General features: G+C 42.1%; 2 protein-coding genes and 1 non-coding gene across 3 annotated transcripts in view; 2 read left to right on the forward strand and 1 right to left on the reverse strand.

Moving 5' to 3' along the window:
• Positions 1 to 22776, forward strand: part of KIF24 (kinesin family member 24) — a 48753-nt gene extending 25977 nt beyond the window's left edge. The window contains exons 6-12 of the mRNA XM_054583239.1: positions 3246 to 3367; positions 4252 to 4357; positions 13225 to 13296; positions 14966 to 15075; positions 19213 to 21450; positions 22048 to 22141; positions 22636 to 22776. Of these exons, the coding sequence (XP_054439214.1) occupies positions 3246 to 3367; positions 4252 to 4357; positions 13225 to 13296; positions 14966 to 15075; positions 19213 to 21450; positions 22048 to 22141; positions 22636 to 22776 (2883 nt within the window). The remainder of the gene's footprint in view (positions 1 to 3245; positions 3368 to 4251; positions 4358 to 13224; positions 13297 to 14965; positions 15076 to 19212; positions 21451 to 22047; positions 22142 to 22635) is intronic.
• On the forward strand, positions 1567 to 1702 carry LOC129078532 (small nucleolar RNA SNORA58). Its single transcript, XR_008529981.1, has one exon. It is a non-coding gene; the product is annotated as a small nucleolar RNA SNORA58 (small nucleolar RNA).
• Positions 22777 to 24792: 2016 nt separating the features above from the next.
• Positions 24793 to 26335, reverse strand: part of UBAP1 (ubiquitin associated protein 1) — a 65546-nt gene continuing 64003 nt past the window's right edge. The window contains exon 7 of the mRNA XM_054582908.1: positions 24793 to 25923. Within this exon, the coding sequence (XP_054438883.1) occupies positions 25783 to 25923 (141 nt within the window). The 3' untranslated portion in view covers positions 24793 to 25782. The remainder of the gene's footprint in view (positions 25924 to 26335) is intronic.

The raw sequence follows: 26335 nt of genomic DNA on the forward strand, positions 1-26335 counted from the left end.
AAATAGTTTAAGTTTTGTAAGTTTCATGGAGATGTTCGTTCTTTAGTATCTTTTAAAATTATATTTATTGAAAATTTACTGTATGCTAATTATGTAACTAAATACTTTATATGTATTACCTTTTTAATTCTCATAAGTAATCTATGAGATTTCTATTTTATAGATAAGAACTGAATACCCTAAAAAGTTAAGTGATTTGCAAGTGTTCACGCATTGTAAAAGTTTACACAACTGCCCTGGCCAGGTAGGCAGCTCAGTTGGTTAGAGCATCGTCCTGATATGCCAAGGATGCTGGTTTGATCCCTGGTCAGGGCACATACATGAATGAACCAGTAGATTCATAAATAAGTGGAACAACAAATCAGTGTTTCTCTCTCCCTTTCTCCCTCGCCTTCTCTCCTTCCCCTTCTCTCCCTCCCCCTCCTTTCCTCTCTCTAAAATCAGTAAGTAAAAAAATTATTTTAAAGTTCACAGAACTATATGCCAAAGCCAGAATGTGAACCCAGATAGTCTAACTTAAGATTTCAGTCTCATAACTGCTACACTTAGCTCGTATATCATTTACAGAAGTTTGTATGATGATCTTCACAACTACCTCATTTTTCACTCCTCAGAGCTTAGTCGCTTTATTTCACGGTTTCTGAAAATCATGGCGATCTTAGGTTATTACTGAAGCTGAGAAAACTGGAACAAGGAACAGAAATTCCGTCATGCCTTCCCTAAACGGCATTCAGTCACAGAAGTTTGCCTCAATGTCTTAGGTTTTCAGAGACATACTCACAGTTACCTAGTACATCATGGTAGATAAGGTGCAGTGAAAAGTCAAGTGCATCCCTGGCTGGTGTGGCTCAGTGGACAGAGCACCAGCCTGTGAAGCAAAGGGTGGCCAGTTCAGTTCCCAGTCAGGGCACATGCCTGGGTTGCAGGCTAGGTCCCCACTTGGGTACACTCAAGAGACAACCACACATTGATGTTTTTCTCCCTCTCTTTCTACCTCCCTTCCCCTCTGTCTAAAAATAATAAATAAATAAAATCTTTAAAAAAAGAAAAAGTACAAAACTCTATAATAGAACCCCAGAAGTCAGTCTTTCTTGAGTCCCCTTAGAGTGAATTTTACCAGAAGGCCATCCTTTCAGCTTGTCAGTATCCACAGTTCCTAACCAAGTATAGCCTTGATGCCTCTCAGAGCTCTCACTCCCAGCAAAAGTAACATCATTACTCACATGTGGCAGAAGGCACCTGGCTTCTATCCTTAGCTTGACTGTATTCTACCTGTGTGACCTTGGATAAATCACTTAATTTCTCTGTGATCCCTTCTTTATCCATCAAGCATATTGCTTACCCATATGTGGAGATTTAAAAGACCTCTCTTGTCTCTTCATGGGGGTTTATAAGAGACAAAACAAAACTGTGAGAACTCTAAAACTAGGAAGAAGTGCACCAGAATCTTCACTCTGGAATTATGAGAGGTATATATTTTCTTTATCCTTTTCCTGTATTTTCCATGTTTTCCACAGGAAGCATACCTTAATTTTCTAATAAAAGTTTGATAAAAAGAACAATACACGGCATACCCATAGACCTTGCCTGACTGTGCTCATGGCCAGGCAGGGGGGACAGCATATGCAAGAGTACTTTGGAGTTTGTGCCAGCTCTAGCCATCTTATTCGGTGGCTAGATAAATTGCATTACTTCAACATTCTCCTAAAAGGAAAAAAAAAAGAACAATATAAATCTAAGGTGCTCTGTCTTATTACATTGTTATAATATATGTAAGCATGAAGTCGGGGTGATAGGAGAGGCTAGGATGGGGAAGTGCATTTAGAGTGGATGCTTCAGTCACAGGTATGGGCTTAAGTGGTTGCCAGCATCCAAGCTTAGTTAGCAGTACCTTTTTTTGACACTTGCCACACTCAATATACGGGATTATTGCTCTAATTTTCCTGATTAGCAGCAACATGCTATGCATACAGTTGATAATCAAGTTTTATAAATTAACATGTTCTTCTCATTATAGGATTCATCATCTAGTCCCTTTAAACTTCTAGCAAGCTATTTACAAAATTAGTGCATTCACAGTATGACTCTAAATTTCATTCTAAAATACAATTTTTAATCTCACATACAATTACTCTTTAGAAACAACTATTCCTCAGACTATGGAGGAACTTATTATTAGTTAAAATTTTAAAAAGTACAAGCCCCTTCTTGATAAGATATTTGTGGCCTATTGTGGTAAACTCTTAACTTGGAAACCAGCTATGTTCTGTATGATACAAATTAAAATTATGAGAGATTAAGAAAAAATGAGATAGGACTTTCATACCCTTAATTTACTACAATATAAATAAACTTATCAATGCCCCACAGTGTAGTAGAAACGACATGGGCTTTGCAGGCATACTTCCTGGATATGGAGTTTGGTTCTGCCACATAACATCTGTTTGTGAGGAAATCAACATCTGAGTTTATTCCTCAGCTGTAAACTGGGCATAATAATCATACTCACCTCACATGAGGTTGTTGTGAGGATTCTATCAAATAATATATTTAAACTTTCTTACCTTTTTGGTTCTCAGAAATTAATACCCATATCCAAAATCAGGGAAGCATGTTCATACATGGCTGTGTTTTCTGTGGCTAGAGACCATTCCTGAGGTTTTACTTCCTTCCCCCTATTCCCTGAGGCCAGAGGGACCCAGGTCTGTCTTTATTCTTTTTGGAGGGGTATTGGTCTCAAGGGAAATCATGGGCTCATGGCAATACAATAACTCATCGCTTCCATGTTTCCACACGTCAGGCCTAGACCCCCTTTATGACTGCATCCTGGTGGAACAGGTGGATGTGATCAGTTATTCTGTGATGCACATTTCTGCCCTTTGCTTCAATTACGAAGATAGATGGGTGTTATGAGACCTTGCTTTGGTGCTAAGTTATGCCCTAGGGATTTTTGTCAAGCTAAATCCATCAAAGATATTTTTAAAAAATATATGAGATCAAGAAGTAAATTGGCTTTCGAGGTATTGAATGTTCTCCCCCAAGATTAGTATTCCACATTGTTTTTATTGCTTTTGAGTACTTACTCTGTATGATTTAGTATTTAGGCAGCTTTCAGCATGAAAGGAAAAACCTGCAGTGTACTGACAAAGTTACATGTCTGGTCTAGTCACATTCAGCCCAGACTTAGGAGCCAGAGGGCTTTGTTTACTCCTTGGGGATTTCACCCTATGGATTTTATTTTTCAGGTGATTCTGAAGGGCAGCAAGGAGCGCAGCACTGGGGCCACTGGAGTTAATGCAGACTCTTCCCGCTCCCATGCTATCATTCAAATTCAGATCAAAGATTCAGCCAAGAGGACATTTGGCAGGTGAGCTGGAAATATTTAAGGAATTGCACTGTCTGCATTTCCCTAATGTGACTTTGAAATATGTGTTATCAACAACAGGACACTCTGCCACCATGGAGTTCTTTATTTAAGGGATTCAGAGTAGAGTTGTTAGCTCTGAAATAAATCATTGTATTAAAGTGCCATCAGTTGATTAACCATGAAGTAATGGCCTATTGTTGGTCAACCCTGAGTTATTAAAAGGAATATCGATTGCTTCTAATGTGAAACACAGTATCAGCAAAGGAATAGCAGAGAATGCATCTCAGAGAGCTTACAGGCCAAAAAAAGGAAAATTAATCCATCTTTCTTAAAAGAAGCCATAAGACAATTAGGTACATTCATTGCTTCTCTGGTGCTATCTTAGCACACTCTGCCACGCTGATGGATGAGCCTATCTCACCTCTTAGTAATGAGTCTTTTCTTTCCTTCCTTCCTTCCTTCCTTCCCTCCTTCCGTCCGTCCTTCCCTCCCTCCTTCCCTCCCTCCCTCCCTCCCTTCCTCCCTTCCTCTCTTCCTCCCTTCCTTCCTTCCTGGAAAGCAGTCCACAACAGTTTCTTTTTAATTATCTAAGTGGTTTGCTAAGTGATTCATAGTGTGGTCATTTAGCCTTATGGGAAGAATGTTTTATTAATTTCAATCATACCTCCTTACAAATGATTAAACCAATGGGAGCGTCTGGGTGAACAGTGCCAGCAGCAGCAGACAGATCAGAATCTTGCAATACTTTTGGAAAGCTGACAGTAGAGTCTTTTTCCCCCTGGATACAGGCCAGTGTTATTTCTTCCGGCTGTCACAAAATGCTGACTGATGTAAAAATAAACCAAAGCCCCAAAGAAGTCATCCCTGCTGTGTCTTTTCTCTAGGATCTCTTTCATTGACTTGGCTGGCAGTGAAAGAGCAGCAGATGCCAGAGACTCAGATAGACAGACAAAGATGGAAGGAGCAGAAATAAACCAGAGTCTTCTGGCTGTAAGTTGTTTGAAAGCTTTAATCTAAAAATCTTTCCTGAGAGATTTTGCCCTTTATACATATAGCCAGAGTGGGTGAGGGTGGGATGGAATCAACAAAAAGGCATGCTCTTATCTGGCAGTGAATTCCATGGATGGAGATGGAGGCTGCCAATCAGATTCTCAACAATTCTAGACAATTCTTCCTTTCCCTCCCTGTCTTTTTCCCCTCTGATCAGTCCCTGCCAATTAGAAATAGAGAATTATTTATGAAGTTGCTGAATGGTAAACTTAGGTAAGCTTTTTCCCTCTCATCAATTTTTAAAATTGTATTGATTTCTCAAACATACAAAACTAGAGCAAATAGTATAATGATCTCCCAAATACTAGTCACCCAGCTTCAACATATGAAAAATCTAACTAATACTTTCCTTTCCCTAGTTGGATTATTTTAAAGTAAGTCCTATTGTCATGTTATTTCTTCCACAAATATTTCATTATGCGATAAGACTCTTCTTTTTAATATATTTACACCATTATCATACCTAAAGAAGTAAGTATTTAATGTTATCTATTATCCATTAAGTATTATAGTTTCTCTTGTTGTACTATAAATGTCTTTTAATGGTTGGTTTCTTCAAATCCAAATGCAAATAAGATCCTTGTATTGCTTTTGGTTGATATGTCTCTTTTATTCCGTATCAGTTCTTCTCTCTCTCTTTTTTGTATCAATGTGTTTGTTTAAGAAAACAGGGTCACTGTCCTATAAGATTCCCACAATCTGGATTGGACTGACTGTATCCCCATGTTGATGTGTAACATGGTACTCTATCCTATGTATTTTCTATAAAGTGGTTAAGACCTGTATATGTGCTGTTCAATAGACATGTAGTCACTAAGCTACATGTACCTATTGAGCACTTGAAATGCAGCAAGTCTGAATTGAGACCTACTTCAAGTATAAAATACACATTTGATTTTAAAGCATGTAAAGTATCTCAATATTTTTAATATTGATCACATGCTGAAATATTCTTAGATATGTCAGATTAAAATTATGTATTTAATGTTATAATTAATATATTAATATGGACATTAGAAATTTAAAATTACATATATGGCTTGCATTTGTGGCACACATATTTCTCTATTGTGTAAGTGCTGATCTAAAGGATTGATCAGATTTAGGCTTTTTTTTTTGGCAAGAATAATTCATGGGTCATTCCTAGACTTCCTATAGGAACATATCAGGAGGTACAGAATGTCTGGTTGTTTCTTTTTGTGATTTTTAAAATTAAGAAAGATTTGAGTGTTGTCAACATAATTCCTCCATTTTAAAGTTTTCCATCAATCTTTTTCACCTAATGATTTTAGCAGCCATTGATGAGCATCACTTATATCCATTGTTTCATTAAGGACTGCAGAACGGTGATATTCTAAATCTAATATTCCTTCTGTATTTATAGTCATAAAAAACTTTTTTTCAATTCTGTGATTATCCTGAAATACAGTTCATACAGTGGAGGCAAGATAAATGCTTAATTCTTTGCCTTTACTCACCAGTTTTCAGAATGAGTTGGTGTTTTGGTAATCTAAACATCAATAAGTTTGTTGGTTACTTTTTTGTTTGTTTTTGTTTTACTATAAACTCATTGTATGTCATTGTAATCATTTTTTTTTTTTTGATGCTTAAATTGCATATTTTTGGCTAGTGGGAACCTTTACAAGTATGTTGCTGTGTCTTTGACCCTACCCTGCTAGTCCCTGATAGTTTCCTGGTTTTCTCTTCTAGGCTCATCTTGTACATTTCCTTTCCCGGGTTTGAATCAGCCATTTATTAATTAAGCCTGGTGTCTGAGGGAAATGGTATTTAGAGACCATTTAGGGGTACTAGGGGTGCTTACTACCATTGGGTTAGTCCTTGCTTCTAGATCTTTTTGATGGACACAGCTAGGAAATAGATTTTTTTGAAAGAAGAATATGTCAGGGATTCATACTAATAAATTAATTCAAAATTAAGATTATAGGGTTTTCCCCAAAATACCAATTTGAAAGAATATATGCACTCCTATGTTCATTGCAGCATTATTTACAATAGCTAAGATAAGGTAGCAACCCAAGTGCCCATGAGTATATGAGTGGATAAAAAATATGTGGTACACACATAGAATGGAATATTACTTGGCCATAAGACAGGATGGAATCTTACCATTTGTTACAGCATGGATGGACCTAGAGGATATTAGGCTAAGTAAAATAAGTCAATTAAAGAAAGACAAATACTGTATAATTTCACTTATAGTGTGGAATCTAAAGAACAAAATAAAGAGACAAGTTGAAACAGACTCAAAGATACAGAAAACAGACTGATGGTTACCAGAAAGGAGGACTGGGTGAAAAAGGTGAAGGGTTTAAGAAGTACAAATTGGCCACAGGATATAAAGTACAGCATAGGGAATATAGTCAATAATATTGTAATAGCTATGTATGGTGCCAAGTAGACACTGGAAATATCAAGGGGAACGCTTTGTAAAGTATAGGATTGCCTAACTGCTATTCTGTATACCTGAAACTAATACAAAATAATATTGAATGTAAACTGTAATTGAAAAATTTCTTTAAATGATAAAAAAGCGACAGTGGGGATAAGTAGCAATTAAAAAAGATTATAGGGTTTTTGCTTAACATTTTAAACTTGTATTTCTCTCCCTTTTCTCTTATTCTAGAATTCTTAAATCCTAAAACATTAATATAATCTTATTTCCTTTAATATATATATGTATTTCAAAAATAATGCTATTATTATTACTCATAATATCATTACTGAATTCAAATTAAGATTCCTTTGCAATTTCCTTTTTATCCTTAGGTTGTATCCCACTAGGGATATACAATCGTAATGTTATGTTGGGAAGTCACTTGGAATAATTCTTCACTGTGTGTTTACACTTATCAGTTTCATATTCAGTTAAAGTAAAAATTGTAAAACAAGGCACATTCAGAGAAGCCTAGTGTCCATCCCTGTCCCCTCAACTCTTACTTTCCTCCTGTTTAATAATCATTTTTCTACCTATGTATATGTTTGTATTCACCCCTTTTTCTTAGGGATAAAAAGGTAGCATACTATAAACACTGTTCTGCCCTTTGCTTTTTTTTCATTTAATAGTATCCTGGACCTCACTCCATAGCTGTTCATAGAGATCTTTCTTGTTCCTTTTTTACAGCTGTAATAGTGCTGCTACCTATGCCCCATTATTTAAGTCCTTTTGGTCCGAACTGAAGTCTCCAGCTAGGCACATTATTTCCAGACCTCATGAGGGATAAATTGGGAGGCTAAGAGAGGTGAGAAAAAAAATCAGCTTTTTAAAAAATAAATTTTTTTAGATTTAATTTACTTATCTTTAGAGATAGGTAAGGGAGGGAGAAAGAGTGGGAGGGAAACATCAATGGATCATTGCTTCACGCTCACCCCCAACTGAGCACCTGGCCTGCAGCCCAGGTATGTGCCCTGTCTGGGAATTGAACCAGCAACCTTTTGGTTTGCAGGCTGGTACTCAGTCCACTGAGCCACACCTTCTTTTTAATATTCATAGCCAGGGCCTTCTTTTTAATATTCAAATGGTTTTAGATTTACAGAATAAGTTACAAAAATAAATACATAGCATTCCTTCATCCAGCTTCCCTAATGTTAGCATCTTACATAATGTAGTAAAATAATCCTAAATCAGGAAGTTAACATTGGTGTAATGCTATTAACTCATCTACAATGAGTTTGAATTTCACCAGTTGTCTCATCAATGTCCTTTTTCAGGTGTAGGATTCTATATGTATTACATTTAGTTGTCATGTCTCTGTAGGTTCCTCAGTTTTTGTCATTCATGGCCTTAAACACTTGTAGAATGCCAGCCAGTTATTTTGCAGAATGTCTCTGAATTTGTCTGATATTTTATCGTTAGATTGAGGTAATGAATTTTTAGTGAGAGTACCCCTGAAGTTGTATCCTTCTCAGTGTATCATATTATGAGTTGTGTGAAGTCGGTATGTCTTATTACTGGTGATGTTAACCTTGATAACCTAGTTAAGGTGATTTATACTAGGTTTCTCCACTGTAAGGGTACTATTTTTTCCTTTGTAATTAATAAGTATCTTATGGGAAGATACTTTGGAACTATGGAAATATCCTGTCTACATCAATGGATACCTAATTTTAGCATCCATTGATGAATCTTACCTGCAGTATTTATTCTGGTGTTTACCTGATGGGATTCTCTATTTCCATTATTCTTTCTATATTTATTAGTTGAAATTCTGCTGTAAGAAAGAGATGTCCTCTCTCTCTAATTTATATATTTATTAGATTATTTCTTTATAACTGTAAATGGATATTTATTTTATTACTAGGTTATAATCCATTTCTATCATTATTTATTTTGTTGCTCCAATTGTCCAAGATTTGGCTTTTGGGAAAGCTCTCTCAATTTGGCTTCTGTATCCTTTTAATATGCTCCATCATTGTTTCAGCATCTTCTTGGTTTTTGATACTATAAGATGTCACACTTTCATCTTGTATTTTCCTAGCCCTAACCCTGAAGTCATCCGCTTCTCCAAGGAACCCCAGAACCAATATATTTTGAGTACTTACTATATGCTGGTCAGTTTAGCCTTTACAACAATTCTGTGAAGTAAGTTAATCAATTTCTCTTGACCCTAGTTTATTGTTCAGGATTCTGAGGCTCAGATGGGTTGAGTGAATTGGCCAAGGGTCCACAACCTCTGGCAAGAAACCTGTGATTCTCATATTTAAAACTATGGTCCAGGAATCAGCTATGAAGCCTGGGAAGGAGTACCTATGAAGTCATACAACCCTTTGGGGCTTGACTATACCTATCTCACATGGGCAGTATATCAAGTAAAGGGGCCTGGGAACAAGCCATCTAGAATAGAATCAAAATTTTGTACTCTGTGAGGTGCATAAAGGTGCCCCTTGTTTCTTTCCTGTGTATTTTACTTGGATATTCTCAGTGTTTAGTAAAGTCTACTCTCCATTTCCCAAGGCCACATCAGAATTGATGGCCACACTTAGACTTGATTATATAAGGGATAGTTAGGACTCAGACATATGTTTTGGTTACCTGTTCATTCTGGAGAATTTAGTGATAAAGTTTAGGGATATTGGATTAATTTTAAATAAAAGAAGAAGTTGAAATTCCCTTATATCTTCTTACATGCTGCAACTTCTTAGAGAGGGATTAGCTACAGGCATCTGTGGTTGCAGTCAAGAACAGCCACAGCAAACTCTCAAAGCTACTTACCTGTTCTTGGTGAATTCCTTGCACTGACACTTCCAAGAAATTCCTTCCATTCTCTTTCTTCCCTAACTTTTCATATACTGCCTTTTAGCCTAGATGCATGACTCAGAAATAGATCTCTCCTCCCTCATCTTGCCCCATTCCTGCTCTACCTGATGCCCCTGGAGGTTTACGTATCCAGGTCTCTGCTGGCACTAGTGATGTCCTGTGAGCATTTCTTTGATGGCTGTTACCAGGAGCAAGTGACATGCTCTTATCTGTGCTTTTTTAAAATGAGGAGGTAGGCCTAGGTGATTCTCAGTTCCTTCCTAGCTCTGACTCATTCTCCTGCCCCATTCAAACAACTTACATCTTTTCTTTCTTCTAAATTATATTTTATTGATTATGCTATTACAGTTCTCCCAATTTCCCCCTTTGCCCCCCCCCCCCCCCCATCATCCCCTACTTCCTCAGGCACCCTCCACCCCTTTGTTCATGTCCATGGGTCACGCGTATGAATTCTTCGGCTACTTCCTATTTCCTGTACTGTACTTTACATCCCAATGGCTATCTGTGATTATCAGTTTGTACTTCTTAATCCCCTCACCTATTCACCCATTCCCCAAAACCCCTCAACCATCTGGAAATCATCAAAATGCTCTCCCTATCCATGATTCTGTCTCTGTTCTTCTCGTTTGTTTAGTTTGTGTTTTAGATTAAATTGTTAATCAGTATGTGTTTATTGCCATTTTAGTGTTCATAGTTTTGATCTTCTTTTTGTTAGGTAAGTCCCTTTAACATTTTATATAATACTGGTTTGGTGATGACGAACTCCTTTAGTTTTTTCTTGTCTGGGAAGCTCTTTATCTGTGCTTTGATTTAAATGATTGCCTTGCTGGGTAGAGCACTCTTGGCTATATGTCCCTGCTTTTCATGACTTTGAATATTTCTTGCCAGTCCCGTCTAGCTTGCAAAGTTTATTTTGAGAAATAAAGCTCATAGTCTTATGGGAATCTCTTTGTAGGTAACTATCTGCTTTTCTCTTGCTGCTTTTAAGATTCTTTATCATTAACATTTTGTATTTTCATTATGATGTATCTTGGAATAGCCTCTTTGCATCCATCTCATTTGGGACTCTCTGTGCTTCCTGGACTTGCATGTCTATTTCCTTCACCAAATGAGGGAAGTTTTCTTTCATTATTTTTTCAAACAGATTTCCAATTTCTTGCTGTTTCTCTTCTCCTTCTGGAACCTCTGTGATGCAAATGTTGGTAAACTTGAAGTTGTCCCTTCAGAGTCTCCTCACACTATTCTTGTTTATTTGGATTCTTTTTTTTTTCCTTGTTGTTCTGATTAGTTATTTTTTTACTTCCTTATGTTCCATATTACTGCTTTGATCCTTGGCTTTATCCATTCTATTGTTGATTCCCTGTAAATTATTCTTTATTTCCATTAGTATATCCTTCATTTCTGCGTGGGTCTTTTTTGTGCTGTTGAGGTCCTAAGTTCCTTGAGCATCCTTATAACCAGAGTTATGCTACTTCTGATAGATTACTCACCTCCATTTTGTTTAGTTCTTTTTCTGGAGTTTTGATCTGTTCTTTCTTTTGGGCCCTGTTTCTTTGTCTCCTCATTTTGGCAGCCCCCCCATGTTTATATCTATGTGTTAGGTAGAGAGCTCCTATGACTCTGTGTCCTGGTAGTGTGGCCTAATGTAGTGGCCTCCTATAGGACCCAGTGGCCCAGCCTCCCTTATCACCCAAACTGGGTATTCAAGGTGTGCCCTCCATGTGGGCTGAGTACACTCTCCTCTTGTAGTTGAGCCTTGATCGCTGTTGGCAGGTCAATGAAAGGGATATACCTGGTCCAGTCAGCTGCAAGGACTGGCTGTGACTACTCACCACCAACCTTCACCCCCCTGTGGAGGATCAGCTGTGCAGGGGCAGAGTGGTGTTGTTCCAATGTGGTCTGTAGCTGTCCACTGGGTGCACGGGCTCTGGGATTTCCCAGGTGGTGCAGGTCAGGGTCAGCTACCACCTGTGTTCCGCCTGGGCTGCCCAGCATGAGCTACAAAGCAATCTGCAGATGGATGGCAGCTACTCTGCTGGGCTTTGCACTTCTAAGGCAAAGCTAAACTGTGGTCCAAAGTTAGCTGCTACTAGTGTTGGGCCTGGGGCTGCTTAGCCAGAGTAGGTTCTAGGGGCTTGCTGAGGCTGGCTCTTGCTTGTTTGAGAGGATTTAGGCAGAGGTGAAGCTGAGACCAGCCATTCCTATGGAAAAGCCACTGTTAACAGCTTTGGTGGGCCATAAGTTGGGCAGGGCAGAGCTTCAAGGCTTCACCAGGGTAGAGCAAACCAAGTGAGCCAGGTTTATGGAATCTTAGATATGACCTCCACCTGCTAGCTCTGTGGTTCTGTTGGGGAAGGGCTCAGAAAGGGAACAATGGCCTCTGCCTGCCTTTCTGGAAGAAAGCTGTCCCCTTTATCTCACCCTAATGCCAGTCACTTCAGTTCCTCCCCATATGCCACTAGTGCTTTTCAAGCTGCTATCTCAGTGCTGGAATTCAAAGGGAGTAAGTCTATGTGAGGGCCCTTTAGGAGGAACTGCTTGGAATACAGTAGGTCCTATCCTCGACTCAAACCCGTTGGTTTTTACAACCAGAAGTTATGGGGGCTTATATTCCTGGCACTGGAACCCTGGGCTGGAGGGCCTGGTGTGGGGCTGGGGCCCCTTGCTCCCAAGATATCCCTCTTGAATTTTTATCCACCACACATGGGTAAGGGACTAGCCCTTTTAGTGTCTCCACATCTCCTACCAGTCTGGATGAATGTGGTATTTTTAGCTCTGTAGTTGTCAGACTTCCATTCAACTTGATTTCTGATGGTAATTTTGATGTGGTTGTGTGAGGTGGCGAGCCATGTTTACCTATGGTTCCATCTTGACCAGAAGTCTCAGGCAACTTATATCTTAATCTACACTTGAATCTACAATTATAGGTATGTACATATGAGTGGGAAAGTGAGAGGAGTAGTATAGATATTTTCTCTACTTTAAATGCTTCAGTAGTTAGAAAGAGTGTGAGGAGAGAAAAACAGCTTCCAAGCCAGAACTGTCACTATGTAAGCTTAGACTTGGGACTTGTGGGAAGGTGCTTGAGTTTGTCTGTACCACACTATCAGGGCTAGTCACAGCATTTAAGTTAGGGGGCCCTTACCTAGCAGAGCTAGCACCAGCTGATGTTTCCCAATCTGGCTTTATTTTTCATTTTGTTATTTTTATTATTATTTTTAATCCTTACCAGAGGATATGCTTTTATTGATCTTAGAGAGAGAGAAACATCTATGTAAAAGAGAAACATTGATTGGTTGCCTCACAACCTAGGCCCTGACCAGAAATCAAACTCACAACCTTTTGGGGTACAGAGACAATGCTCCAACCAACTGAGCCACCTGGCAAGGGCTAGCTTGATTTCTTCATGTTGAATAGGAAACTACCAGGACATTTGACTTCTTTTTGGAGGATTGACTTTCTTTTGAATATAAGAAAAATCTCTTCTGTTATTCTCTCACTGCATGATATTTGATGTGCTCGTTGTTTGCAGCTGAAGGAATGTATCCGAGCATTGGATCAGGAACACACCCATACTCCCTTCCGGCAAAGCAAATTAACTCAGGTAAAGTTAAATGTGAGCTTTGAGTTTGTTCTGATTCACTCATTTGTTGCTTTTTCCATTCCTGTGTTTGTTCAGCAGAGCATCCACTGTTAGCAAGGCATGATGCAAAGCCAGGGGTGGGGGTGGGGGTGGAGGAAAAAAGCTTGTCCCTTCCAGGAGCTCTCAGTCTAGGAGTAGCGAGGGGCATCCTCCTGCAGAGAAACTTGCAGTATGAGGCAGCCCAGCTCCCATTGGGGCAGTAGTGCTCTTCCGGTCATCATCTAACAGCTTTTTGCTTATTTCTAGTGTAAAGAAACCTTGCTGATTTAGTGGAGTCTCTAGCCTTTGGAGGGGGTGTGGTGTAGCTGTACTTGGTGCTTTCTGAGCTGTAAAACTTAGACCAGTATTTCAATGCAGGAAGTAATGTCTGCAGTTAAAAAGAATGATAGATTTTTTGACTGATAGGAAAGATGACCAAGATCTATAGTTTAAAAATATGAAATGAGAAAAAACTACACAGAAAAACTATGCATTTGTTAAATGGATTATTCTGAGTGGTAGAACTGTAGGTAATTTTTTCTTCTATTTGTCATGGAAAATGTACTTCAGATTTATAAACAGAAAACACCAATAAGTCAGCATCTGTAGTGGCTGCAGAAGATGGCGCATAGAGGGATCTGCCTAGGTACAACCAGCTGTGAAGACAGTTATGGGTGTCCAGGTTCCTTTCTTCACCAAGTGCTGTGCACAGTGGAGGACAGTCTAGGTAGAGGGTGGTCTAGGTGAAGATCTTTGTGTTCTGGGAGAAGCATTTTCTCTGTGCAGCCAGACCAGCGACTCCGCAGAGGGTGGGGTAGAACCTATAATGGCATAGCTCCTTACTAGGAAGAATTGGTGATTTATGGTTTAGATTGTGTCCTCAAACATGATTTCAACCAGGGAACTTGGAAACCCTTCTTATATGTAATTAGTCCAGATTCTGACATTTGATCTATTATTTTTTTAAAACAGGTTCCTCATCCCAGGAAATGTTTCTATTTAATTAAAATAATAATGATAGTTCAAACAGTACATACACATACAAAGAAGAGGCGGGGAAAAGTACCTGAAAATCCCATCTCCCAGTGACAACCACTGCTGCATCCTTCCAGGGATCTCTGCCCTAGAGACACATGGAAATCCACATATAGAGTTATGGAACTCACTCTAAGATAGTTTTAGATCTTTCTGTGTGCCTAAGTACAGATATATATAGTTATTTTGAATGGTTCTGTTGTATTCCATTTACAATGACCTGGTTTGTTCCATTTATGAACTCCTACATTTGCCAAACCAATAGTGTGTACATTTTTCACATTTTGATGCATATTGCCAAACCACCCTCCCAAAAGCTTGTACCAGTTCATGGTACACAGTGCTCGGGCCATTTTAGCAGGGTATCATGAATCTGTCTTAATCTTATGGGTGAAAAAAATAGTTGTTTTAGTGGTTTGTTTGCATTTCTTTGATTAATGGTGAAGTGAATACTGTTTTGGGGGGGCGGTTCTTGTGTTTTTTGATTATTTGTTTCTTCTTTTGTGAATTGCCTTTTTGTAGACAGGGGAACTGTGGCCCAGTGTCCTGCACACAATAAGTAGTCAATATGCCCTTTGTTAGTTGACTTCATTGGCCTGCCTTTTGTTTTGGTTAGGTCCTGAAAGACTCTTTCATTGGCAATGCCAAGACCTGCATGATTGCCAACATCTCACCAAGCCACGTGGCCACTGAACACACTCTAAATACCTTGCGCTATGCTGACCGGTGAGTCCCTCCTAAGTGACAGGTCGTGTGTGTGTGTATCTGTCTGACTTGAGCTCCACAAGCCTGTTCTTGAGAAAGTGATCCTGTCACCAGAGTTTTGTGCAGTTGGTCATTTGAAAAATGTAACCTGGTAGGCCCTGACATTTTACAAGTGTGAATGTGACAAGAGGAAGGTGACACATTCCCTTGTGCAGGAGACAACTCCATCAGTAGCTTGTAAATGGCTAATGGAAGATGAAATATTTCTCTGGAGTGGAGTCATCACACTGATCTTTGCCTTAATTTTAAGGGATAAAATACATATTATTTGTCAAGGCAGAAGCAAGTAGAAGAGACCAACCCAGACATGTTACAGAAGGATAAACTGAGGCCCAGAGAAAGGCAAGACCTTGAAAAGGGCTCATTGGGAGTTGTTGACAGAGCTAGTACCTCTTACCCTGTGGTCACATGTGTTTCCTATGCTGGATGAAGATGCTTTCATTACCATCTTTTCCTCTTGCTGCTTTGCTGCCTGGTCCTGTCTTAGACCCTCCTCTTTAGTCTCCCAGGAGCTCTCTGTGAGGTTAACAAACTATTTGAGGGAAACCTACTTTTTAATTACTGTTGAAGAATCGTTAGTATCTATGGCATTTTATGAAACACTGAAAAGGAAAGATGAGCAATCATGTAAGTTCCATGAGAAGAGGAACCTTATCTATCTTTTCTCCACTATATCTCTGCTACCCAGACAATATTTAGTAACTAGTAGATGCACAAAAAATATTTGCGAATGAAAGGAGGAGCACCTCCTGGATGTCAGGGCTTGAATGAAGCCCTCTGTGTACTTTATCTCATTTAAATAGGAGAGATAGTTTACAAAGTGGTTTCAAGAGTGGGCTCTGGAGTCAGACTCTCTAAGCCAATACCTGCTTCTGTCACTAGCTAGCTGAATGACCTTGGACAAGTTTTCAACTTCTGAGCCTCAGTTTCCTTAGCCGAAAGGGGATAATAATAGCACTTACCTCATGTAACAGTTATGTGGAACCAATGTGGTAATATGCATGAAGCGCTTTGCACCATGCCCAGCATATAGTGTGAGCTCAATATGTGTTAACTTGAACAATATTAATATTAATAGGTTCCCCAGATAAGTTTCCTAAAGGAGGCTTCTTCATTACATGTTTTCCTAATGCCAGCACACTGGCATTTCATGAACCTAGATCAGATAGAAGATGTGCAAGATCCAAAACTGTTTCCAAAAACCACTATGACTTGAAGTTCTTTTCCCCCATATAAACATTACCCAGCTTCAGCAGTTACTGACTATAAGCTGATCTTGTTTCATAACCCCACCCAGTCCCCAAATCAGACATCTCTGTCAATTGCTTGAACTACACCATTAGGAACAGAGAATGAGACATTCCTCTCAGTGCTCAGTATGGAAGATGGAAGTAACTCCTTATCATAGGGATGTATTGAGTACAATTGAGAAATTCTTTGAAATAATTTTAGTTAAAAAAAATAGAAAAAGTACAATAGAAACAATGTCTCCCATTCAAAACAGTCTGATAAATTATGAAAAATAAATATGACATTTATTTGATTTATGTGCTTAAATGAGGCCTAACTAAATTTTAGGTAGCAATCTATGCCCTCACAGGATAAGGATGATTTTATTGCTTATTTTAAAATTTCCTCCTTCTGATTTAAAATGTTCATCTCTCCATATACTAGGAAAATGTTGCTAAATAGTCCAAAAATAAAGTTCCAGCTGGACCCCTGGAACTTTATCAGAAAAAGCTTAATGACAGGAGTGATTTTGGTAACAGGTACTTTGGAAGTATTTAACATCAATGATAAAATTACCCGTAAGATTCCTTTTGACACTCAGGTTTCCAGAATTATTTACTATTACTCCTAGGAGGAATTTTGGTGTTTCTCTTAATGAAACTGAAACAGCCCAGAATTTTATAACAGGAAATAACTTGGAACCATTTTGACTTGCTACGGCACCTGTCAGCCCATTCCTTGTATGCATGCCTTACTACAACACATAAGCAAAGGTCCATCCATGGACACAGTCCATGTCTTGCTACATATCTTTGCTTAGCTGTGTTATCTGCCTGCCTTGCCTCTCAGACCTAAAAAGATGATTTAAATCAAGTTTCAGTGTCAGGTTTACTATCTTGGTTTTCAGAAGTGGACAAAGGGGTCATTTAGCCCCCAATGAGAACTGGATTAAAATCAAAACAGTGGAAAAGACATTTTCCAGGAGATCCCAGCAGAAGTATTGCTCCCTCATAGGAGATTTTAATGCAGAATCTACAAACTACTGGAGAATTACATTTTTAATTGACGTCTCCTTGTAATTCCTAATTTCTATAGTGTTTTTGTGTTAAGTATCATAGACCAAGAGACTTTGATCTTGGTTACTGAATCCTAGCAGATACCTAATTCTGGGTATTTCTATGTTCTCTAAAATTCCCTTGTGGATTCCACTTCTCTATCTATGGGGTGATTTTGCCTCCCTGGGAACATTTGGCAGGGTCTGGAGACACTTGATTGTCATAGCTGGGGAGAAGTGCTGTGAGCATCTATTGGGTAGAGGCCAAGGGTGCTGTTAAACATTCCACAGTGCACAGGACAGCCTCCCACCTCAAGGGACTACCTGGCCCCAAATGCCACTAGTGCTAAGGCCTAGAAACCCTGGGAGTAGACAGGTCATTCTCCCCTTAATGGTATATTAGCACAAGCCTGCTTATTTCCAAAGGGCTTTTGTTTCTTGAAGTATCCAGCAGGTTTGAGGGAACTTGTTTTCTCAGAAGCCGGAAAGTAGGTGGTTTTCAGGGAAAGAGGGCTATTTTTGGACTAGTGAGTGGGTGAGCTCCCGAGTTGGCCCACCTTCAAGAATCACGGAGTGGGCCCTGCTTGTTACCAGAAAGGGGACCTGGCCCTTTGTGGGTCTGCTGAGAGCCATCTGGTAGTGTGTAAGTTCTTGACTTTGTATAGGAAAGATTTCACAACACAAGTCCAGGTGACTATGAGGGTACATTTATTAAAGGCGAAAGAGTAAAAAAAAGGAAAGGCTTAACATAGAAGAAATAACAGGAGGGCTTAAGTGAGCTGCCGTGGCTCCCTGGAAATATTATATGAAAGAAATGAGCCTTGGTGGGACTGCTTTAGCTCACTAGAAGTCAGAGAAAAGGGGCCTTGGGGACAGGTTCAGGGGGTCTGCCCAGGCCAAACTGTCACTGCCTATTGCCACCCTCATTACAAGGCTCATGAGGCCTCTCAGAGTTTAGGAGATGCCTGTCTGTGGAAAGGTGGAAAGGGAGGGAAAGACACAGGCATTCTACAAGGAGGGGGAGGGAGAGCTGGCACCGGGTCCTTCATCCTAAAAACTTTTAAGGGTAAAGGTCTTAGGAGAGGTCCCAGGGGAGGATCTCAAGAGCATACGCCTCAGCTCTCCAGGTGTGCCTCTTAGGGTCATGGTCTCTGGTTGGTGCCAGGGCAGGGGGTCATTATTCAATGCAGCTGGTCCCACCTGAGGTTAGCTAGGTTTTGTGGGCCTGGAGCTGAAACACAGCTGAGGCCTAGATGTTATCTTCAGGGAACAAAGGCCAGGGGTGGAGAGGTTACCCTAGGGGCAAGGTCCTTGCTTTCCCAGTTTTGCCCCCCTGCCATGTACTCAGGGACACTGAGGGAAGGGGCTTGGTCCTTCCATCCTGATGACCATCTCCACCTGGCTGTAAATTGCTTGGCCAGTTTGTTCAGCTATTTGTCTCAGTTTCCCTATTCCACTTGCTAAGGAATTTTCCTAGCTTCTTACTATCCTGCCTCACTTGGATGTAGTGCAGTTTTGAAACTAGCTCCTCTGGCCTCTCCCTCACACGGGACTATGGTGATTTCTAAAACTTTTGATTATGGAATGTTGGGTGCATGCTTATATCCCCAGAGAAGACATTGGCCTTTTCTGTTAAAGAGTCATCTCATGCTGAAGTAGAATCTCCCCATTTCTTATTCTCTCCCAGATTAAAAAAACACCAAAACTCCTAATCCTTGTAGTACTTTTCTTTAAGTTTCATTTTCTGTGAAACCTATATAAAAGGAATTACAGAACATGAAAAATCACATTTAACATAAAATGGTCATTTACAGGGTCAAAGAACTAAAGAAAGGCATCAAATGTTGCACTTCAGCTGCCAGTCGAAATCGAACATCCGGAAACTCTTCTCCAAAACGAATTCAGAGCTCCCCTGTGGCCCTGACAGGGGACAAGTGTTCTCCCAAAAAAGTCAAGCTGGGGCTTCAGCAGTCACTCACAGTGGCACCTGGCTCCGTGAGAGGGAAGGCCCATCCTCTGGCCAGCCACCCGCCCAACATCCCTTTTGCTTCCTCACCTAAAGTCCCTGGTAAAAGGGGTGGTTCCAGAGGGAGTCCTCCTCAAGAGTGGGTCATTCAGACTAGCCCTGTCAAAGGAAACATGCGGTCTGGACATTTAGCAAAAAAAAAAGAAGAGCCAGATTTATTGTGCTCTGAGAAAAATCCAATCATCAACAAAACTGCCCTCCGGTGGGGAAGCAGGGCCGCCTGTCCAGGAGAAGACCTGGGGCACAGTAAACTAACCAACAAGTGCAAGAAAGTGCAGACTGTGCAGCCAGTGCAGAAGCAGCTGGTATCACGAGTTGAGCTCTCCTTTGGCAACTTGCACCACCTAGCAGAGTGCAGTCAGGGCAGCAAGGAGGGCATGCTTGCCAGGCCTGCCTCTGAAGCTTGGACAAACATCCCTCCACATCAGAAGGAAAGGGAGGAACATTTGCGCTTTTATCACCAGCAGTTCCAGCAGCCACCTCTCTTCCAGCAGAAGTTAAATTACCAACCACTGGAAAGGCTTTTATGCCAGTACAGACCCCAAGAAGGGCAGCTCCAGAATGAGACCCCTCCTCCCTTGCAGTCTAATTCTGAGAGTCATGACGGAGCCCAAGCTGAGGACCTTGATGACAGCGATTTCAGTGAAGATTCTTTTTCACATGTCTCTAGTCAGAGGACCACAAAGCACAGAAACACTCTGGACAATAGCGAAGGCTCATTCTTCCTTCATCAGAGGGAACAAAGTCCTGAGGAGCAGGTGGCCGAAAGGCAGCAGAGTCTCTTTTTTAGCCCCAGGTTAGATGGTGATGAGAAGGATATAACTGGAAGCTGGATGTACTCCAGGGATCCCACAAGCCACAGAAAAGCAGCAGTTGATCATTACCATAGCCCAAGTAAGGTGCCCTTGGACTGCAGCAGAGAAGAGGACTCTACTTCCTCAAAGCCTTCTCCCAGAGATATACTGGCAGAGAAGCCTTACTCCTCACAGGTAGATTTTGTATGTAACCAGAAAAGAGGTGGCAGCTCAGCCTCTGATCTCAAACAGAATGCCTTCAGATGTGAGGTTCCTGGGCAGGCTGAGGGAAGCTCACCATCCCTGGAGGAAGATGGTTTCACTTTATCACTATCCCTCATTGCAGTTCCTGGATCCCCAGATCACAGAGACACAGTCAGCACACCTTTGAGAGAAATTAGTGAAGACAATCCAAATATGGCAACCAGAACAATGAAAAATAGTAATCCTTTCCAAGGAGAAGACTCTAGAGAGGAACTGGGCATGTGCTCTGAATATGCTTCTGGACTGATGGCTCCACTCACTGTGTCCCTCCTGGAGAACCCAGATGATGAGGGCCCCACTCCCTTGAATCAGCCAGCTGAGGATGGGGCTACACACAGTCTAGTAGGCACAGGGGGGCCGGCTGTGGGCCACAGAATATCACCCAGTGATCAAGACACAGTTTTGCCAGTGTCCTTGGCAAGTGGGCGCCTGTGGCTCTCATCATCTCCCCCTGACAATAAGCCTGGTACTGACCTTCCAGCTCTGTCTCCTTCACCCATCCGTCAGCACCCACCTGGCAAGCTGCCCAGCAGGGAGACTGACCTGGTGGAGGTCAACCAGAGCAGAGAGACGGCACTCTTCTCCCAGGACCATGTGGCTAGTGAGCAGTATGATGCCGATGCTGAGGAGACAGAGCTGAACAGCTCACAGGGTTTCCCAGGAAAGCCCTTCCCCAACATACATACTGGAGGAGCCCACTGTGAGCCTACACCCATCCCACAAACAGGAAACAATGACGTTGCTGACCAGCGCTGGGCTCAGGAGAGAAAGCATCTGGCAGGTCTTGGTTGGCAGGAGCTGGATTTGTCCGCAGACTCCATCAAGGTGCCCTGCTATAATGAAGATATCACATGGCTCAAACACAGGCCAATCCAAAAGTGCTTAGCAACACCAGGCTCTCCCCTGGTCCGCAGCTGCTCTCCCAAGACTGCTGGGACACTCCATCAGCCCACCCTGGGGCATGCACAGTAAGTTCGATTTTCTCCCTGAGACTCGAAGCCCTTTGGCACCCCTAGTTCCATCCCAGCTTAATGTTTTGTCTGAGAAAGGCTGTGGTTGGCTGTGTCAGAGCTATAAGACTACAGAAAGATTTGTCCAGCTTTTCAAGGGAGTCTGCATAGATGCATCTGACATGAATAGCAGAATAAAACATGATGGAGCAGGCCTGCCAGAGCGAATGGACCTTTTTTCGGCTAGGCAGCAGGCCCTACCTCGGGCCAGGTAGGCCAGCTACAGTGGCACAATCTTGAGCCTTTCTACAGAGAAGCTTTGGGCAGCTCCTCTGTAGAGCAGCACCCAGCCCTGTCCCTTCGTGTACCTGGGGAGCTAGGGGATAGCTCCAGAGAACCTGTCTCTCCTAGTATCTCACTGGTATTCCCTACTTCCTTCACAAGTCCAGAAAACAGGTGAGGAGGGAAGGAGATGGGGTGAGCTGGTCCTGGTCAAAGCCTTGACTACTTTGGGAAGAGCCAGCTCCTGGCTTGGAAGTGGGGCTCAGTTCCAGAAAGCTTCCCAGGAGACCTGGGAAGCCCAGAGCCTCACAGCATCCCCTCTGATGTTCCCAGGCAGGTGGTCATCCAAGCACACCAGGAACAGCTGGATGAAATGGCCAAGCTGGGCTTCAAGGAGGAGACCCTGATGAGCCAACTGGCTCCTAATGTAAGTGGCCTTGGCTGGACACTTGGGCTTTTGGGAATTACCCTGTAGCTAGTTTGATGGTCAGCTTTGTTTGCTGTGGATACCGTTGTTGAAGCCTTGGGTCTCCTCTTGCCATTTCTCTGGAGTAGCTTGAGGGAGCGCAAGGAGAGGTGGGATGATGGTGCTACACTCCCTATTCCCAGGCTAAAATGTTTCCAGCCTCTATCCTTCACCATTCTGCCTTCTTAGTGGCTTATTGGGGCCCCTCCTGTGACAGTTAACAGTGAACCACATGTAGACCAGAAGTACTTCGATGAAAGTACCCCATACCCTGAAAAACCTCTACATATAAAGTGTCTCAAATGCAGAGAAGTGGGCCCCACCCTGTGCCAAACTGACTATCTTGCAGGTTTTCCAGCTGGAGGGGCCTGGGCTCTGAAATCTTCCTACAAGAGAAAAGCAGATCTGGGAGAGGGCCAGCATCAGCATCATTTGTCCTTTGTTTCCTATCTTAGGATTTTGAAGACTTTGTCACTCAGTTGGATGAAATCATGGTTCTGAAGTCCAAGTGCATCCAGAGTCTGAGGAACCAACTGCAGCTATACCTGGCCTGCCACAGGCTATCTGAGGCCCCTGAAAAGACAGTGGTATCTTAGAGTGAAATCCTGGATGAGGCAGTGGGGCAGCTCAAGAGCCTGTACTGGATTCTTAGGGGCTGGAAGGACCTCTGCTAGGTCATCCTGCAGGTATCAGAGCCCATTACCAAGTCCTGTTACACCAGCCTCTCTGTAGGCACACATGGCCTTGACTGGGCCGTTCCTCTTCTCTCAGGGACAAGCCTCTATACTTCAGTTCCAAACAAGCACAGGAGTATCTTAATGCGCCCCACCCTTTTATTTGGGGCTGGAAGAGAATTTGTTTTGCCCCTTGTCTGTGGAAACACAGTTGGGTCTAACAATAACCCTGTAGATGTTTCTGAATTTGAAATTAAAGAGTGTGGGTAGTCACTGGTAACCTAGAGGCCAGAGATCAAAAGTTGGGGAAGGTAACATGCTGAGCCCAAGAGATTTATCAGGTGAATTCTGTGCCTGTCATCAGGACTCAGCCAAAAAACTGAAACATTGGTGCTAGTGGTGCAGGGGCAGGGTGAGCTCTGCCCCGTTGTTTGGGGCAATAGGTTAGCTTTTGAAATGTAAAATGAATAAACTTTGCTTTTGCTGTGTTTAAAAGCAGCAGGTATGAGACAGGCTCTATGCTTTCAGTTCTCCTCCCTTCCTGCAATCCAATTCTTTTTCCATGTCTGCCTTTTGCTGGGATGATCAGCTTTTTACAGGCCCCAATAGTCCTCATACTCCTGTGGCAGTTCCTGTCTCCTAAGACTCCTCAGCCACTAGACCCACTCATGGAATAGTTGAAGTTGGTGGTTCTAGGCAAGTCTATCTCCTAGACTCACCTTCATCCAGAATCACCCTGGTCCACTCCTCCCTCTCAAGAGTCTGTGTCCAGTTATCTTGGCATGGAGTGCTCTAGTCAATTGTCTGAGACTGTGAAGCAGGATTTTTACACACACATGTCTCCACTTGAGTTCTGCTTGCTGCCTTTTTAGCAGGAAGAAGCTTAAGGCAAGAAATACAAAGTGGCCTCTAGGTGGTCTGCTGTCTATTTACCATGGCCACCTAGGCCAAATTGAGATTCATGTATCACAGCTTGGCCCTGAGGCCCATTATGGTGTGGAACTTTATTTCCTACAGGTAAAGAATAACTTTTTAAAATTGTAAAGGAGGATTTAATTAAATTTGAAGGCCAGAAGAGGGACTCACTGGCTCTCTGAGACTGCAGCCCTGCTATTCTTTGTCAACTTTTGTCAACCTCTGGCCATGCCTGATCTGCCCACGAGAGGGCAGCCTCTTTCCACCTTGGTGCTTCCCTGGCCCAAAGGCTCTGCCGTCCCTCAAGTGATCACTAAATTAGAAACCCACTTCCAGCCAAGAGCACCAGAGGGAGTATGGGGAAGTATTAAATATAAGGACAAGAAACTTTAGGATAAATCTAGTTCTATCACATACAACAGCACCACTGAGAGCTGATGAAGCAGTTTGAATATAGTCCTGCTTGTGGCACAGAGTACAGAAATGCCTGGTGCTACTCACTGGAAGGACTTCTTCCTCATTTCTGAGTGATTACCACAAAGGCCCAGCCTGTCTCAGCTCAACAGCCAGTCTCACAGGAAGGTGTATGGCCTTGGCCCAAATTAGGTCAGGTTTAAACAGGTTTAAACAGACCTTTCTCTGGGCCTGCCTTTGCAAACCAAAATCACGGTATACTGGAGGGCCAGCTCCTGGGTTCCACAGGCATAGAGTAGAAAGTATTAAAACAAGAGAAAACGGGCCCTGGCCAGGTAGTTCAGTTGGTTGGAGCATCATCCCAATGTGTCAAGGTTGCAGGTTTAATATCCAGTCAAGGCACATAAAAGTATCAACCAATGAATGCATGAAAACGTGTAACAAGTCGATGTGTCTCTAAAAGTAATTTTTTTCAAATGACAGAAAATGGCTAGGTCCTATTTCATCCTCAGCAAATTTAAGCAGGAAATCCTTTCAATTTTCCCCTCACCCCCAGTAAAACAGCCCCTGACAATAAAGAAATTGTGATGACAGTACATACCTTTTAGATTTTTATTAGTTCTCTCTGAAGAATCAAAATAGTTAGCAAATTACTTTAGATTCATCAAGACTGTATTTCCTTTGTATTTAGATCTTTAATGATGTACAGCATAATATAAAACAAACCAAAGAGAATGATTTCTATGACTAGGTATTATTCTTTATATCATCCTAGAGCAGGGGGCTGGCAGGAAAGGCTGTTCTCCAAAGAGAACTGAGGTGGAGTTAGTGCTGGGCAACTAAATCATGGCCTGTTTCTCCCCAACCTGATATTCTGGGAAGGGGCCAATGATTTCTTAAGTGTGACAACTGTTTCCTAGAGCAGGGGGTCTCTACGTCCTGGTAGCAGAGGATTATGGTCCAAACCAAGCCAAAAGAAACAGGCTAGGTCAGGGTAATATGATAACTGCCCAGCAGAAGAGGCAAACTCAGGGCCCCATGGGGAAAAGGGCATTCTTTGCACCTCAGTGACATTGCAGAACCAGTGTAACACTAAAAGACTGTTAAAAGGGGGGGAAAAAAATAAAAACCCTGGAAGAACCTTTCAATTGCACTCAACCTGGATTAGAGTTCAGTTCACCAGTGCAAGGGAGGGAAGCATCTAGCCCCAGAGCAGCACGGAGTATGGCCTTCCCACCCCTTCTCCCTAACTCCTTTTGGCAGCCAGGCCACGTTTCAGCTGAGGACATACAGACCCCAGAAAAACCAGAGAAGTCTCTCTGGAGGGCCAAGGTGGGAAGGACACTTCTCAAAATACAAATACATATAATATGGAAGGAGCCAGGACAGTTCTGAGGGCATTCATGTGCCCAAATTTTCCCCACTTTCTCCCTAGCTCAAGGCCTAGGCTCATAGAGACTGGCAAGCACAGTCTCCATACCTGACCTTCCACCCCCAAAAGAAAATCTGGAAGTGTGCCCCTTCTCTTTTCCCACAGGTGGGCTCCTCAGGGTCTCCGGCAGGGGTGGTTCCGTGGCAGGGCTTAGGCAGGGCCTGGTCTCAGCTGGCTCCGGCACGAGCCATGAGGTCTTCTAAAGCATTTTCCTGGTCATTGTTGTGTAAGAGCAGAACTTCCTTAATGTCTTTCAGTTCAAAGCCCATTTCCTTAAATTTGCTCATTAACTGAAGAAACTCCATCATCTAAGGGACAGAAGAGAGTACAGATTAAAGAAAGGGGCCTAACCACACAGCTGAGTAAAGAAATACATGTGTAGGAGGCTGCTTGGGGAAGTCTGCATCCTTTGCTAGAGCCTCCTGAGCCTCTCTGAGGTCCCCTAACAATCAGAGGAGGGCTGTGGAGGAAGGTGGGACAGGCTGACATCACAGCCCCAAATCTTGCTAACCTTCGTTCCAGTCCCATCACCCACCACATCTACATATCCATCAAGGCAGGACAATGAACCCAGAAACAGCTGCTCTCCAGGCAGTAGGATAGGCAAAGTCACTAACAATCTTCCCAGTCATCCAAAAATACGGCTTTTGCCCAGGTTTTTTCCCCTTTTGGGATTCTAGACAGCCTTCGACCCAACATTTCATCTAAGCCGAATCACCT

This window comes from Pteronotus mesoamericanus, unplaced genomic scaffold (assembly GCF_021234165.1).
Source record: "Pteronotus mesoamericanus isolate MK-2021 breed Mesoamerican mustached bat unplaced genomic scaffold, CSHL_Meso_final contig_73, whole genome shotgun sequence".
In the NCBI taxonomy this organism is placed as follows: Eukaryota; Metazoa; Chordata; class Mammalia; order Chiroptera; family Mormoopidae; genus Pteronotus; species Pteronotus mesoamericanus.